General features: G+C 39.7%; 2 protein-coding genes across 6 annotated transcripts in view; both read right to left on the bottom strand.

Moving 5' to 3' along the window:
• Positions 1 to 11975, bottom strand: part of LOC123514029 (vesicle transport protein SFT2A-like) — a 53521-nt gene extending 41546 nt beyond the window's left edge. For 2 of the 5 annotated variants that reach the window (XM_045271602.1, XM_045271600.1), the window contains exon 1: positions 11881 to 11975. The gene's annotated coding sequence lies outside the window, so the exon portion shown is untranslated. Of the gene's footprint in view, positions 1 to 11445; positions 11462 to 11525; positions 11767 to 11880 lie in introns of those variants that run through there. The other 3 variants (XM_045271604.1, XM_045271605.1, XM_045271606.1) reach the window with 3 other exon arrangements.
• Positions 11976 to 12469: 494 nt separating this feature from the next.
• Positions 12470 to 17269, bottom strand: part of LOC123514369 (zwei Ig domain protein zig-8-like) — a 28631-nt gene continuing 23831 nt past the window's right edge. Inside the window, exons 5-6 of the mRNA XM_045272238.1 lie at positions 15795 to 15960; positions 12470 to 15156 (exon numbers count right to left, since the gene is read on the bottom strand). Of these exons, the coding sequence (XP_045128173.1) occupies positions 14948 to 15156; positions 15795 to 15960 (375 nt within the window). The 3' untranslated portion in view covers positions 12470 to 14947. The remainder of the gene's footprint in view (positions 15157 to 15794; positions 15961 to 17269) is intronic.

A 17269-nucleotide genomic window follows, 5' to 3' on the forward strand; every position in this document is an offset into this window, starting at 1 on the left:
GCAATCTTGTGCTTCTAAAGTCATATTCTTCTCTCAGGATCAGTTTCTCATTATCCACTTCATCCATTCCGTTAATCAATTTATAAACTTGTATCAGATCACCTCTCTCTCTTCTCTGCTCCAAGGTTGGTAGATCCACTGCCTTTAGTCTCTCCTCATATGCCATCCCTTTAAATTCTGGAACCATTCTTGTAGCCATTTTTTGTAGTCTCTAATTTTCTTATGTGTTTCTTTTATGGGAGTCCACACAACTCCTGCATATTCCAATCTAGGTCTTATTTTAGTACTTATCAATTTCTTCATCATTTCCTTGTCCATATAGTGAAATGCTACTCCAATATTCCTTAGCAAATTATACGTCTCTAAAAATTCTATCAATATGGCTTACCGGTTGATTATTTTCTTCCATTGTCACTCCCAAGTCCTTTTCCTTTTTACTTTTTCTAGTTCTACTCCATCTCCCATCTTATAGATTCCCACTGGTCGTCTTTCACTTTTTCCCATTTCCATGACATGGCTTTTGTCCACATTGAATTCCATCTCCCATTTTTTGCTCCATTTCCAGATCTTGTTTAAGTCTTCCTGTAGTATTTCACAATCCTCTTTTTGTTTAATGACTCTGCCCAGTTTCGCATCGTCCGCAAACAGATTTATGTAGCTGTTCACTCCCTCTGGCATGTCATTTATATAAACGAGAAAAAATATTGGTGCCAATACTGACCCCTGTGGCACTCCGCTGTCTACTGTTCTCCACTTGGACTTCATATCTTTAACTATCGACCTTATTTCTCTCCCCCTTAAGTAATTCTTCATCCATCTCAATGTGCTTCCTTTTAAGCCACCCTTCTCCTCTAACTTCCATAGTAATCTTTCATGAGGCACTTTATCAAAAGCCTTTTTTAGATCTAAATAAATACAGTCAACCATCCTCTCTCTTGTACTTTATCAACTATTCTAGAGTAGAAACTCAATAAATTTGTCACACATGACCGACCTTTTCTAAAACCAAATTGGCTATTTGATAATATTTTGTTGTCTTCAAGAAACTCGATCCATTGCTTCTTTATTACTTTTTCACACATCTTGCATATTACACTAGTTAGTGATACCGGTCTGTAATTTAAAGGTTCTTCCTTCCTTCCGCTCTTATATATGGGAACCACCTCAGCTCTTTTCCACTCCACTGGCACTGTTCCATTTTCTATTGAGCATTTTATGATGTTGTATATTGGACTTGCTAGTTCTTCCCTACATTCTTTCAGTATTCTGCCTGAGACTTCATCCGGTTCCATTGCCTTTTCCTCATCCAATTCCGTCATCAACTTTTTTATTTCAAGCTTGGTTACTTTAATCTCTTTCATATAGACAGTCTCTCTATTACCCTGTGGTCTTTCAAATTTGGATTCCTTAGTAAAGACCTCATGAAATTTACTATTTAACAATTCTGCCATACTTTTTGGGTCTTCCACCATTCCGTTTTCTCCTTTTAACCTTTCTATTGTTTCTTTTTGTCTTATTTTTCCATTTATGAATCTGTAGAACAATTTTGGCTGTTCCTTACATTTTTCAACAATGTCCTTTTCATTGTTCTTTTCTTCTTCCTTTCTCACCTTAGCATATTCATTTCTTGCTGTTTTGAAGTTTTCCTTATTTTCTGGATTTCTGTTTCTTCTCCACCTTTTCCATGCTCCATCTCGTTTCTCCTTTGCCCTAGCACATCTTGCATTAAACCAATCTTTCTTTCCTTCTTCTTTAGGTCTATATTTCGAAACATATTCCCTGACCCCAGTTTTGTATATTTCCAAAAATAAGTTATATTTCTCTTGAACCGTTAATGAGTTTTCCATCTCCTCCCAGTTTACGTTTTTAAAATAGTTCTTGAGATTCTCAATATCAGCCTTTCTGTAATTTAATCGGTCTCCTTTGTATGATTCATCTCTATGTGTGTGTGTGTGTGTGTGTGTGTGTGTGTGTGTGTGTGTGTGTGTGTGTGTGTGTGTGTGTGTGTGTGTGTGTGTGTGTGTGTGTGTGTGTGTGTGTGTGTGTGTGTGTGTGTGTGTAGCTATTTACCTAGTTGTATGATATAGGGTTCAAGCAGGGCTCATAGTGACCTGTCTCCATATCTACATTTATCTAACTTCTTAAATTTGCACACACTTTCTGCTGTTACAATCTCTTCACTTAATCCATTCCAGATGTCTACTGTCCTATGTGGAAAACTGAACTTCCTGATATTCCTATAACACTGACTTTTCATCATTTTCTTTGAATGTCCTTTTGCTTGCCTGTCTCCCTGCTCAATCAGTGTTACCAGGTCTTGTCTATCTATTTTCTCCATACAGTTTACTAACTTATACATCATTACTAGGTCTCCTCTTTCCCGTCTATCCTTCAAAGTTGGTAGCTCCATCTCCTTCAGTCTTTCTTCATAGGGAAGATCTTTTATTTCAGGGACCATCTTTGTAGCAGCCCTTTGTATCCTTTCTAGTTTCTTGATATCTTTCTGCCTACATGGCGACCATACCACTGCTGCATATTCTAGTCTAGGTCTTATCATAGTGGTTAATATCTTTTGCATCATACTTTTATCCATGTAATTGAATGGTGCCCTGATGTTCGTTGATGTCTTGTAAGTTGAAGCAAATAATCCATTTATATGTATTTCTGGAGTCAGGGTGTCTTGTATAATCACTCCCAGGTCTTTCTCTTCTCTTCTTTTCATTATAATTTCTTGTCCATTTTATATTCCCATGTAGGTCTTCTATTACTTTTACCAATTTCCATTTCACTTCACGATGGTTTAACTGCGTCAACAGATTCAATGAGATGCCTGCACCAGTTCACTCCCAGCTACTGCACCATAAACATCGCCGCTCCTTGTGTTCGTCAGCGGTTTGTTTGGTTACCGGCACTCTCCAAGGAGTTTAGCCTGGTAAGCCTTCACCTCTTCTGTTTTTTCCAGTGCTACACCAAGGTGTAAGCAACCTGTTGGAGATACATGGTCCTTGGATCATTGTTTGGTGTCCTGCTCCGTTGAGTGACCCGGAGGCCGGAATTTCGCTCTCGTTTGCAGCTTACATATGGCGGACCGAGAAAAGGGACGCCAAGGCGTTACTCCTCTTCCTCCTCTTTGTCCTCGGACAGGAAAAGGCGTGAGATGGCTCCCCCTGACAAGGACATTAAGAAGAGGAAGGGTGGCCCAGAAACTTGCAATGCTCACCCAAGGGGAGCGGCAGGGGCTGCAGAGCCAACAGCGGACATCGCGGTGGCGCTGCTGGTGGCAGGGCCAAGTCACGTCCCCGGTCCTTCTGACTGTTCATCTATGATCGATAAGCTTGAGAAGGGATCAGATACGGACATCCCCAGGCATGACTTCAGTGGCTTCCATACCCTGTCTTCCTCGGAGGGTGAGGAAGGAGAACTCTCCCAGCACGTCCCAGACTGCCTGGATGAACTGGACCAGTTCAGTTGTGTGCAACCTGATCCTAATACAACCAAGGATGACTCAGACTTCCTTAAAGCTCTTGAGGAACTCTCTGGCCACTTCCAAGGTGAGGAGGAAAAGGGCGAGCCGCTGTCAGAGCGTTTGGCTACCATACTCAATACAAGCTTGAGACGTCGGCCTACATCTGAGGGTATGAAACTCACCTGTGGGAAAATCAAGCTGCCCAGCAATGTCCCGAACTTGACTGTGCCGTCAACCAACTCTGCTCTCACTAAGGCCATGAGTATAGGAGGTCGCCTTATTGACCCCCGACTTGTCTATACAAATGGTTTGATTTCCAAAGCGTTGGTACCAATTGCTCACTGCATAAGTGATATAGGGGAGAGGAAAGGCAGCTCTATCAACAGCTACCTACATAGACTTAACAACAGCCTTAGACTTTTGACCTCCTCTGTGAACTTTCTTAACCACCTTAGGAAAGAAGTGGCACGTATCCATGTGCATGATTCAAACCCTAGTAGATCTCTGCAGGTGGGACTGCGAGGTTGGCAAAGATGAACTGTTTCCATTTGATGTGGCCAAAAAGTGTGACGAAGGCCCTTCTTCCGTCCTTACAAGACAACTGGACCTTGGAAGTATCCACAGCACAGACAAGTGCCTCGTAGCTCTTATACCCAGCAGTTGCCTAGGCAACCCTACCAACAGGACAGACCAAGGAACCAGGTGAAGCCTTTTTTAGGCCAGAGGGCGTCCCAGGGGAAGGGGACGCACAGACAATCAACCTCCCAGTAAACCAGCTTCCGGTGAGTGACTCTGTTTGGCCCTTGACACAGCTTTGATGAATCACTCTAAAGCTCTCATTGAATCCATTGTGACGCAGTTAAACTATCGTGAAGTGAAATTGTAAGATTAAATGAATACTTACCAAGTGTGAAGTTTGATCGTAATTTCACGAACAGTTTAATTGCGTCACTTAGGATTAAATGCCCCCTTTCCCTTTCCTCTGCTCTCACAGTGTTGAGTGTGGAAATCACCAGATGATTTATGTAGATATATTTATTACTGTTTATCGCTGCTTCCTCAAACCTACTCTCTGAAATGACTGGTGCGTGGCAGGTGACGCGGGCATCTCATTTAATCCTAAGTGACACAGTTAAACTGTTCATGAAATTATGATCAAACTTCACACTTGGTAAGTACATATTCGTTTAATCTTACAATTACATGGCATTTCTTAGTATTAAATTTTGATTTCCACTTCTGGCTCCATCTCCAGATCTTATCAATATCTTTCTGTAATTCCATACAATCATTTTGTTTTTTTATAACTCAAAAGCTTGGCATCATCTGCAAGCAAATTTATGTAGCTACTCAAACCCTCTTGTATATTGTTGACATATATTTGGAACATTATTGGTGCCAACACCGAACCCTGTAGTATGCCACTGGTTACAGTGCTCCAACTTGATGGTGTATCTCTTATCACTGTCCTCATTTCCCTATCTGTTAAATAATCAGTCATCCAATTTAAGATATTTCCCTTAATTCTGCCCATGTGTTCTATTTTCCATAGGAGTCTTCTGTGTGGTACTCTGTCAAAAGCCTTTAATATCTAGATACACTGCATCCACCCTTCTGTCTCTTCCTTGTACTTCATCTATTACTCTTGTATAAAAGCTTAGTGAGTTTGTTATACATGATCTTCCTTTTCTAAAACCAAATTGGGAGTTATTAATTATTTAATTTCTCTCCAGATATTCCAACCATTTTTCTTTGATAACAATTTTACAGATCTTACCCACCACACTAGTTAGTGACACTGGTCTATAATTTAGGGGCTCAGTCATTTTTGCTCCTTTGTATAATGGGACTATATTGGCTCTTTTCCATTCCTTTGGTACCTTTCCTTCCCTTAAAGAGTTGTTAATTATATCCCAAATTGGTTCTGCCAGTTGCTCACTACACTCACTACTGACACTCCATCTGGTCCCAATGCCTTCCTCACATCCACCTTTTCTAGCAATTCTCTAATTTTCTGTTTTCTTACCATGATGTGTGTGTGTGTGTGTGTGTGTGTGTGTGTGTGTGTGTGTGTGTGTGTGTGTGTGTGTGTGTGTGTGTGTGTGTGTGTGTTTGTGTGTGTGTGTGTGTATTCACCTAGTTGTAATTTTACAGGGCCTGGGTATCATACTCGTGTGGCCCCGTCTCCATATCTACACACATCCAACTTTCCTTTAAAACTATGCACACTCCTTGCTGACACCACCTCCTCACTCAAACCATTCCACACCTCCACACATCTTTGTGGGAAACTATATTTTTCACATCCTTCAAGCATATTCCTTGGCTATCTTTTTACTATGCGATCTTGTAGTTCTATTTAAGTTTTCCTCTCTCAACATCATTTGCTCATTATCCACTTCATCCAGTCCATTCAACAGTTTATAAACCTGTATTAAATCTCCTCTTTCTCTTCTTTGTTCCAAGGTAGGCAAATTCATTTCTTTTAATCTCTCCTCATAGGTCATTTCTGCCAATTCCGGAACCATTTTTGTTGCCATTCTCTGCAATCTCTCCAACTTCCTTATATGCTTCTTTTATAAGGGGACCAAACCACTCCAGCATATTCCAATCTTGGTCTAATTACCATACTAATTAATTTCTTCATCATATCTTTATCCATATAATGGAAGGCTAATCCAATATTTTTATCAAATTATACGTTTCTCCAAACATCTTATCAATATGAGCCTCAAACTGCCCATGGTCTTGTATTATCACTCCCAAATCCTTTTCCTTTTCCACCTTTTTCAACACTACTTCTTCACCCATCTTATATGACCCTCTTGGCCATCTTCCACTCTTCCCATCTCCATCACATGACTTTTGCTCAGATTAAATTCCATTTGCCACCTCTTGCTCCACTCCCAAATCTTATCCAGGTCTGCCTGTAAAATTTCACAATCTTCTTCACTCTTCACACACCTACACAACTTCGCATCATCCGCAAACAAATTAATATAACTGTTTACTCCTCTGGCATGTCATTAATATATACCAGGAAAAGTATTGGTGCCAGCACTGAGCCTTGTGGGACTCCACTCTCCACCACCAACCAGTCCGACTTTGCATCCCTTATTACCGTTCTCATCTCCCTCCATCTCAAGTAGTTTTCCATCCACTTTAACACTTTTCCTTTCAGTCCTCCATAAATCTCTACTTTCCATAACAGTCTCATGTGAGGTACCTTGTCAAAAGCTTTCTTTAAATCCAAATATACACAGTCCATCCATCCCTCTCTCTCTGTATTTTGTCAACCACTCTTGAATAAAAGCTCAGTAGATTTGTTACACATGACCTCCCTTTCCTGAAGCCAAATTGATGATCCGATAATAACTTATGATCCTCCAGGAACCGTATCCAATATTTCTTTATCACCCTCTCACAAATCTTACCGACCACACTTGTTAGAGACACAGGTCTATAGTTAAGAGGCTCTTCCTTACTGCCTCCCTTATAAATGGGCACCACTTCAGCTCTCTTCCACTCTACTGGTACTTCCCTGTTTCTAATGAACACCTTATAATATCATATAATGGATCAATCAATTCTTCTCTACACTCCTTCAATAATTTTCCTGAAACTTCATCTGGTCCCATCGCTTTATCATCTTTAAGTTCCTCCAACATTTTATATAACTCCTTTTAGGTATCTTAATGTCATCCATGTGCACATTTCCTTGTACATTCTGAGGCTTTACAAACATTGTTTCTTCAGTAAATACTTGCTGAAACCTATTATTTAGCAATTCCGCTATATTCTTAGGGTCATCTACTATCCCTTGCTCTCCTTTTAATCTTTCAATGGACTCTCTCTTTTAAGTTTACCATTTATGAACCTGTAAAACAATTTTGGATGTTCCTTACTCTTGTCTACAATATCTTTTCAAATTTTCTTTCTTCCTCCTCCTTACCCTCACATACTCATTTCTCGCCACTCTATAATTCTCCTTATTTAGTATATTCCTGCTCTTTTCCATCTTTTCCAAGCCACATCTCTCTTTTCCTTAGCCTTAACACAAGTTGCATTAAACCAATCCTTTCTTCCTTCCTCTCTCGGTTTATACTTTGGTACAAATTTCATAACTCCTTCTTTATAATATTTCATAAAAATCTCATATTTCTTTTGCACTTCTCTGATTTGTAACATCTCCTCCCAATCTAATTTTCTGAAATAATTTTTCAAACTTTCTGTGTCCATCTTTCTATAATTCAATCTACCACTCCTGTATGTCTCGTCCTTCCTTCGCTGTGTTGTTGCTATCTGCATTTCCATAACCACATGATCACTCTTTCCCAAAGGACACTTGTATTGTATATCTCCACATAGGTACACTTCTCTTGTTAACACCAAATCCAGTCTAGCCGGTTCATCATCTCCTCTATATCTAGTATTTTCCTTCACCCTCTGTTCCATCATATTTTCCATCATTAGATTAAGAAATCTCTCTCCCATGCTTCCTCTCCAACACCACTTACTAGATTTTCCCAATCCACCTCCTTACAATTAAAATCTCCTACTAGTATCACCTTTCTTTTCCAGATAATACACTTTCCAAACTCTGTAAAGTATCCTTGATCATATTGTCGTATTCCCTTAATGTCCAAGAATTTGTTTTAGGAGGTACATAGGTCACCATGATTATTAATTCTTTTCCATCACTTTTTATCCTTATGCTTATCACTTCTGCGTTGTTCTTCCCATACCAAACCTTATCCACATTTATTTATTTCTTCGTCATAATCATAACTCCTCCTCCACCTTTACTCTCCCTATCCTTTCTCCATATATTATATTTATTATCCAAATTTATCTTTGTTTTTTCATGCAATTTTGTCTCAGTCAAACACACTATATCAGGCTTCTCCACTATCATATAGTCTTGCAATTCCAATCTACTTGACAGTATCCCATCTATATTAGTATACATTACGGTCCACCCACTGCGTGTGTGTGTGTGTGTGTGTGTGTGTGTGTGTGTGTGTGTGTGTGTGTGTGTGTGTGTGTGTGTGTGTGTGTGTGTGTGTGTGTGTGTAAAAAGGGAAAGCTGGCCAAGAGCAACATAGAATAACCCCAGCACCATATCTAGGCTGGGAGGTGGTGAGACAATATCTGACTCGGAGGCAGCTCTCTCTCTCTCTCTCTCTCTCTCTCTCTTAATGGAAATAAGAATGATAATAGTAAGTGATTTTTCATACTAGGTATGTACATTATGAAACAAACCCGTGCAAATTTTAGTCAGAAAAAAATTGTAGTTTGACTGCTCTGAGCAATTTTCTGAAGATGACATACTGTACAACAGAAAATAGCTAAAAGTAGTTCACTTTTATGGTAAACAAATCATAATAAGTCCTATACTTACATATTGGTTCCATAGAAAATAATAAATTATTGCCAGCAGGGCACCTCGATAGCTATCCTGGTATAAGCAATGACACATTATGCATGTCCTCAGATATGTCACGAGCGCTAAGAGGACACAAAATACACATCTTCGTGCTGAAGAGGTTACAGAGGTGCAGGAGCTGTAATCTACAAACTGTCATAGCTAATGATGTCTGTCATAGCAAGACAAAATCTATCACAAATTAATATAGTCAGCTACTATAAACTTGTGATATCGTTCATAAATGCTATGATAGGGTTCACCCTGCTTTAGCACAGCCTCTGACCATCAGAATTCTTGATAACATGGCTGTATATACCATAATAAGATCCCCAAATGCTTTTACTATAAATTTGAAAATATATATCAGTAATGATGAGTAAATAAAGTCCTTTTTTGATGCAATAAAGTATTATTATAAATAACTGCCGGTTGCAGTATGATCACTTTTACTCCAAAATAAACAAACTTTGCCAGGCACAGCCAGCGTATGGGCATAATCTTCCCCTACATATCATGTTTCTTTGGTTTAGATACACGGAGTAATTATTTGAAAAGTAGTACTACGACGTCAAAATCATTTAAATCTAAGAAAATCATGTGAAGAAGCTTATCTCATTCTATATAGGTACTTAAAGTTGAGAAATTGTGTGTGTTCTAGCAACTGATGGTGAGTGAGATATGGCCAACGATTTCTGACAGTTGAAAGTTTGACAGTAAAAAATTCAGTGAGATCTAATGATAACCTAAGCAAAATACTGGCTCCTTCTGCCTTCGTTACAGTAGGGAAGGTTAGTCCCCATTGACTCTTATATATAACTTTAACTAACCTAACCCCTGGACTCCTTTCAAGGACAGGGATGCTTCACTACCTTATGTTTATATCATAGGTTCATGTAAAGGTGTATGTGAGAAAATGGAAGAGAACAGACCAGTAATAATGCCAGGAAAGTGCTCTAGATAGTTATCTTAACTTTTCTTTTGTCTTTTTATTGTTGAACTGGACTGCATTTGAGGAAGCTCTAGGAGGCAATACAGAAGGAGTTTTCAACTTGGTATTTGCAAATCCAAAGGGGTTCACAAGATTTCCATGGGTACTAGATGGATGATCTAATATCATTTGCAATAGCTACCATTGCAAATTGTGTTAATGTCACTCACTAAATTAATATTCTGTTAGATGTCAGATTACTGGGGGTTCTGGTAAATGGTCTTATAACTCAGGGGGTTCTTAATGATAAAAAAGGTTGAGAATGCCTGCACTATAGGTACCTGGGTGCAACTGCAGGGCAAGCAGCGAGGCACCAGTGTGTGGGTACTTTCTCTTTCCCACCATATATCATCAAATATGGAGAAAAAGAGTCAATCTGACATTACTTTAAGTACGTAATAAAAGAATGCATTAATGGTTGAATTTTGATGCCTAAAACACAAAATGAGTATTCCTGACTGTCAGAACTACTAAAGAAAAATTCCCAAGACTTTGGAAAAAATTCCTAGATTTAGGGATTTTTTTTCTAATGTAGAAATTTCATGTTCTACACATATTGAACCATTTCTGCATTCTAACTAAATTTAACCATTAATTAAACCTGACCTAAGGTAACACCTAACCTAACTTAATGCAGGGATTTCCATGTTCTGTGCAAAACTTATCTATCAGCATTACTACTAAATTAGTAATTTGTGAGGGAAAGTGTACACTGCTGGTCGGAGCGGAAGGCGTAAAAGGGACCATGACTTCTACTCTGACCAAATTTCATTCATCCCTTCTTAACTCTTAATCATACAGTGGGATTCGCTGTATGTCGCTATCTAACAACTCTACAACTCTAGTAGTCAAAGTAGATGATATGTTTCCTTAGTCAAAGTTCGCCTGTAGTTCATGTGCTTGCATTTGAATTTTCTTTCACCCCCCCCTCATGGCCCCAGAGGGCTTCTGAGGAGATGTATCAGCAGTGTGTGTTGCCTCAACTAGGTTATGTTTGCTAGGTTAGTTAACATTCCCACATCATATCAGCTGAGTGAGAGACCTGCAAAGGGTGAGCTAGGAATTGAGGAGAGCTGGATGGGCAACCAAACTCAACATAAACAGCCAGGTTATTACGTAGGTTTAGTTAGTAACCCTTGGGAGGGTTCAGGTAGGCTGCGCTGGCTAGAAGGTTTTAAGATTGGATTTGATAAGTATCCCTTTTAGGCTGTGGTGTAATGGATACAGACAAATGTGTAGTGTTGGCAACACTGCTCAATGCCAACAAAACAACACTTGCCGTTGATTTTATTGATTTCCGACATTTTTGGCAAGGCACATCACTCAAATTAATGTTACCCACATAAAACCTTGATTTCCCACAGGTCTCCCAAGATCACTGGGAATGAGAGGTAGGCACAAGTTAGAGTCCAAAAATGTCATAACTCGAAAAATATTAATTAGACGGAAATGACATATACAGTCATTTCACCACATTTCCCACCATAAAAACAGAAGCCACATCACATCATGGCTGACTAAAAATGTAAATTAACCGAGTGTCTCAGAAAAATGTCTACTTACCAATGGTGCACTTTTGTCAGTGAGACTGACGGGAAACTCTAGTAATACCCAGATTTTTTACGTATATAACTGAAACTTGCCTTTCTATCTCAGTTCATGGAGGAGACAGCTGGATTCTGAATGTTGTGAAATTTTTATCAGGGCTTATTCTATATTTTTTTGTTTATCATTTCCTGTGCAAAGGTCAGCGGGGCGTGGCGCCATGGCCTGTAGGGCAGCTGTGGCTCATCCTAGCACTTATGGCGACCAGGGAGAGGCAGATCACCCGGCCAGTGACAATGACAGTGATGAAAGTATCCGTTACGCCCTCCACCTCCCACCTCGCACCGCCCCTCGCTTTCACCACGCCCACTCACACCCACAAGCCACCCCACGCCGTCCACCACCACAGTACAGTGACACTCGTGTTTGCTGGAGGAAAAGACAGTATCTCACCGAGAAGTGAGGAAATGAGTGGTGTTGAGAGGACCCGTCAGCACCAGCCAGGAATCACAAGATACTACTGTTGACAACACTGCAGGGATACGCATCTAAAGTTTATTTGCTCCCATCTGTAAGGATAGTCATAAAAAACTAAGTTAAATTCAATTAGTTGATCTGGATATGTTCATTTAGTAATATAAATAAAACCAGATCATTGAGTTTTTATCAAATATTCTTGAATCATATGGGATACATGCCCCAAAAAAATGTAGTGGAGAAATCAAAACCAGTTTAAATCACAATCTTAGAGTATATTTTCTATCAGTAAGATACATCACTCACCTAGACAGTCAAGAAAGTGTATGCGAATATGAACAGACGAGTATTCCAGTCACTCTCTTATCATAATTTCTTGTCTGGCAGCTTCTTTTTGTGCCTTTGGGGCTTAATTACTATTATGTCGTATGTGTTCTTTTACTCATGTTAGCTAAAAGTGCCCAAAACCAACACTTGCAGCTCTACTCATCATATTTTTCTTCACATACAAAAAAAAAAAAAATTCAACAGTCTACTCTTTGATGACTCGATCGTCACTTCTCTCTCTCTCTCTCTCTCTCTCTCTCTCTCTCTCTCTCTCTCTCTCTGCGGGAGAAGTACGGTAAAAACAACTATTTAAAAGTTATAATTACAGTCCTGGAGAGGCTCACAGCATGGGTAACGGCCGTAGGTTCACAGCACGCCATGTGCACCAGCATATGACAATGATGCTGACTGGAACTTTACAAAATAATTCATACAAATAGATGTGGGTCAGGCACAGTAACGGATTAATAAATGAAGAGAATGGGTGACTGTAGGTCATTTGTGGCTCTGCACCTCACCATCAAGTAACAGACATCACCAAGATAGGAGCTGCACGAGTCACGTGATTAGTGTGAGAGAGAAAACATGATGGTCTCGCTCTCACCCCACCTCTCTTCTATGTAGCTACCTGTACGTGAATATAATTTACAATGAATATGGCATATCATATCCACGACCAGCAACTAGTCGCCTCACCTCCTCCATTCTCTTCCCTGCAACACACACACACACACACACACACACACACACAGTGGTAAGTATGGTGCAGGAACAGCACTTCCACGTTCAACAACTGAGGCAGTACACAGCGTGGGTCGATAAAACGAGAGATTAAATGACTCACTGATCAACATATTTTTTTTTCTTATGCCGCAATGAAAATATATATCGCCGATGAAATGCGGAATATCTTAGTTACAGACTTCTAAGTGCACATGATGACAAGTCTGCAGAGCTTATCTAATGTTCGTGAGTTTGTTATGTGTTCGTGGTCTGCGCGTGACTGTCGATAAGTGCGAGTACATTGTATTTATCCCATCACGGGTGTTGGTCCACTTATCATTATTACCTTTCAGTTATTTCAACAAGCTACACTCGCCTCCTGTTCCAAGAAACGCTAAATCTGAAGAGTCCTCTTGGAGGCAACACAGAATACTGAGAACAAGGTTTTGTCAGGTCAACATGTGGCAGTGGAAATTTGTGGTCTCATATAAATAATAAGTTTGATCCCTGTAAGGAGATTAAAGGATTAAAAAAAAAACAACACTCAAGTAAATTGAAATGGGTCCACTCAATCACTACATGGGAAACATATTGACTAGAGAAGTTATAAGAACTTGAGAGTTCAAGAGAGGCACTGTCTCATGAATGATTAGTTGACAAGAGCTCAACACTTGAGCAGGACACGCCTTTGTCCGCTCATCCTGCATCGTGGTCATCAAAAGCAGCACGCTTCACACACACCCACACAGCCGTGTATCACAAACACATGCAGATACAAAATTACCAAGTATAGTACAAAGTGAGTGAACACCACCACCACATGAACACAAGAACCATTCAGAGTATGTAAACAACGGTCTCGGAAATCACGGAAGAGGAAGCCTGACGTGGCTTCATTTTCCTTAGTGTGACTACACGACCACGCACTACTACAAGTTCCCTCCTGCTACCCCGCCACAGGTGCAGCATCGTGGGGGACTCGCTATACTTATAATACATGTACAACTGTCTCCCCAAATGTGTAGGTGGTCTTCCACTGCAGCATGCAGTCACACAGCACCTGCTGCCGTGCCATGCAACACACGTACAGTACTGGGATACACACAACACTGCTAAGTCTCTACACAAAGTTCTGGATAGTGGGAAATATCACAATACGTACACAGTATCCATTACCAAAGAGGGAGCTTTACACCCTGTAGGCCGTTACGTAATTTTCTTCAGTCGCACTAAAGCTGTCCTTACTTTTTATATGATTTTTTCCCACCAGCCTTGCAAAGTTACCGACCTTCCCTTCCACCTTGGCTACCTCTACCGTTAGTGCACACCACGTTAGTGGACACCTCGCCGCCACTGTTGGTTGACACAAATGCTGCACGCCGTAGTCACCACAGTGATACAGTTCCTTCCCTCCTCGTATTGTTACTCTAAGACACCACATCACCGAGCCTCAGAATATCTTATATAAAGTAAAAAAAAAGGCAGTTTTGTAAGACTTAATTTGCAAGCTGTGCGCTGCATATGATTTTCAGTGTTGGTTTAAAGATGAGGGCACCGCAAACCGCCCGCCTCGCCCTATACCTGCAGCCTTTTATCCCGCCACGACCTGCACAAGACGCCCACTCCGCATTCTGTTCCTCTTTTCAGGATGCAAGAGACATCAAACCACTCAATACTCATTGCACATCTTTCCATGTAGGTTGAGCTGTGAGTTAGCTACCTCTAATGCAAGCGAGGCCCAGCGACAAGGCAAGATGACGGGTCGAGGCTCCACTGATCCCTGCGCCATGTACCCATATACCCGATGCAACACACGCCTGAACATCACTGTGAATACTATGGTTCCTTCCTAACAAACATGTTCCTGCTTCAGTCATTCAGCGCTGAAGTTGATTGCCTGACTGATTCCATGGCACCGCAGCAGAGAGGTGATAGGCACCGCTCAGAGGGGAGGAGGTGCCACAACGAGAACCTCCACTTTCCGCGCTGCGCCTCAGGAAACCAGCTGCATGGAGGCTCCGAGGATGACGACGGGGAGCAGAAGGAGGACAAACATCGGTAGGCGGCCACCCAGTAGGAAAGAAGCGAGCACCACTAAGAGGCATGACAGGGGCGTGGGGCAGGCATGCGTTGGTGTGCGTGGTGCCCTGCACAATATACACCGTGACGCCGCGCTGGTCTGCATGGCCGCCGACTGTTCACCTGGAAACACAGACGCACGTGAGGATATACTACTTACAACTGGCCATTCTTGAGCTCCAGTATCAAGTCACCACTACACCACACCTTCCTGTCCTCTGCACCACCACAACCACTCCTCACATTACACAGCTACCTCCATATACATCATCTCATTCCAAGTTCATATTCTACTACATTTTAGTGCACCACATCACCACATCCGTCAGCCACATTCATTACATCACCACACTCCAAGCCACATCACATGCCTTTCACATACTCCACTCACTACACCACTACACCTTTAAGCCACACCCTAGCCCTTCCACTACACCCATCACATCACCACACAACTTCAGTACTAGGACGCATTTTTACCGTGAATTTTGGACATGATTAGTGTTTTATTGACATTAGGAAGGTTCTATGGAGTTTCGAAGATTAATGGCCAATCTTCATTATTTTAATTCCAACATGAGTCTCTGAAAGTGTATAAAATCACCAAATAGTAAGGAAAATGAATATAGAAAACGCTCCATGGTAGTAAAAGGATTAATCTTAATATCGACGGCTATAATGTACAAGATCCACCCTATCATATTATCCACAAGACTAGTCATCCTTTACAACCCACTACCCATCCCCCACTGGCCACACACCGCTCAGCACGTGCACCATGATGGAGGCGGGCTTGGCGTTGGAAGGGCTGCACGTATAGAGGCCGGAGTCGTGCACCTGGGCGTCCCGTTGAGTGAGGCTGCTAATCGTGGCATGCTTCTCCTCCCACACGTTCACTTCCACCTCCTCTGTCCCCTTCTTGGCTTCCTGTGGTGGTGGTGGTGGTGGTGGTGGTGGTGGTATAAGGAGGAGCAGTAAATATAAGAGTAAAGTTGGGTTTGATTAACATTTATCACACATGGTTTCGTATGTGTCACTATATGCTGCCACTGCTAATACTACTACTGCTACTACTACTGCTGTTGCTATTACTACTATCAATACAACTACTACTATTACTACTACTACTACTACTATTACTACTGTTGTTGTTGTTATTATTATTATTATTATTATTATTATTATTATTATTATTATTATTATTATTATTGTTGTTGTTAATAATAATATTAATAATAATGAAAAAAAATATCATTATTATTATTATTATTATTATTATTATTATTATTATTATTATTATTATTATTATTATTGTTAATAATGTTAATAATAATAATGAAAATAATAATAATAATAATAATAATAATAATAATAATAATAATAATAATAATAATAATAATAATAATAATAATAATAATAATAATAATAATAATAATAATAATAATAATAATATTATTATTATTATTATTATTATTATTATTATTATTATTATTATTACTATATTTATCACTATTAATATTGATATTATTATTGTCATTATTATTATTATTACTGTTATTATCATTATCATTATTATCATTGTTATTATTATTATTATTATTACTACTACTACTACTACTACTAGTAGTAGTAGTAGTAGTAGTAGTAGTAGTAGTAGTAGTAAGGCTAGTAGTAGTAGTAGTAGTAGTAGCAGCATTACTATTATCAGCATTATTATCATTATTGTTATCATTATTATTATCATTATAATCATTATCATTATTATTATTATTATTATTATTATTATTATTATTATTATTATTATTATTATTATCATTATTGTTATTATCATCATTGCTATCATCATCATCATTATTATAATTATTGTCATTAATATTATCATCATTATCATTATCATTATCATCACTATCATTCTTATAGTAGTAGCAGCAGCAACAGCAGCAGCAAAAGTAGTAGTAGTAGTAGTAGTTATGGTGGTCGTGGTTGTGGTAGTAGGGATTTCGGTGAAATTTGTGGTATTGCTTAGACATATCAACATTTTTTGATAGAGTCCGGCACAAAGTTTTGATCTCCAACTATCCTCCTACGGCTTCCATCCTTCTCTATGCAACTTCGCTTCAAGTTTCCTTTCTGACTGTTCTGTCATTGTTGTGGTAGACAACCACCGCTCTTCTCCTAAATCTATTGACAATGGTGTTTCTCAGGGTTCAGTCCTGTCATCCACTTCCCTCCTATT

The sequence above is a fragment of the Portunus trituberculatus genome, chromosome 37 (genome assembly GCF_017591435.1).
Source record: "Portunus trituberculatus isolate SZX2019 chromosome 37, ASM1759143v1, whole genome shotgun sequence".
Lineage (NCBI taxonomy): Eukaryota > Metazoa > Arthropoda > Malacostraca > Decapoda > Portunidae > Portunus > Portunus trituberculatus.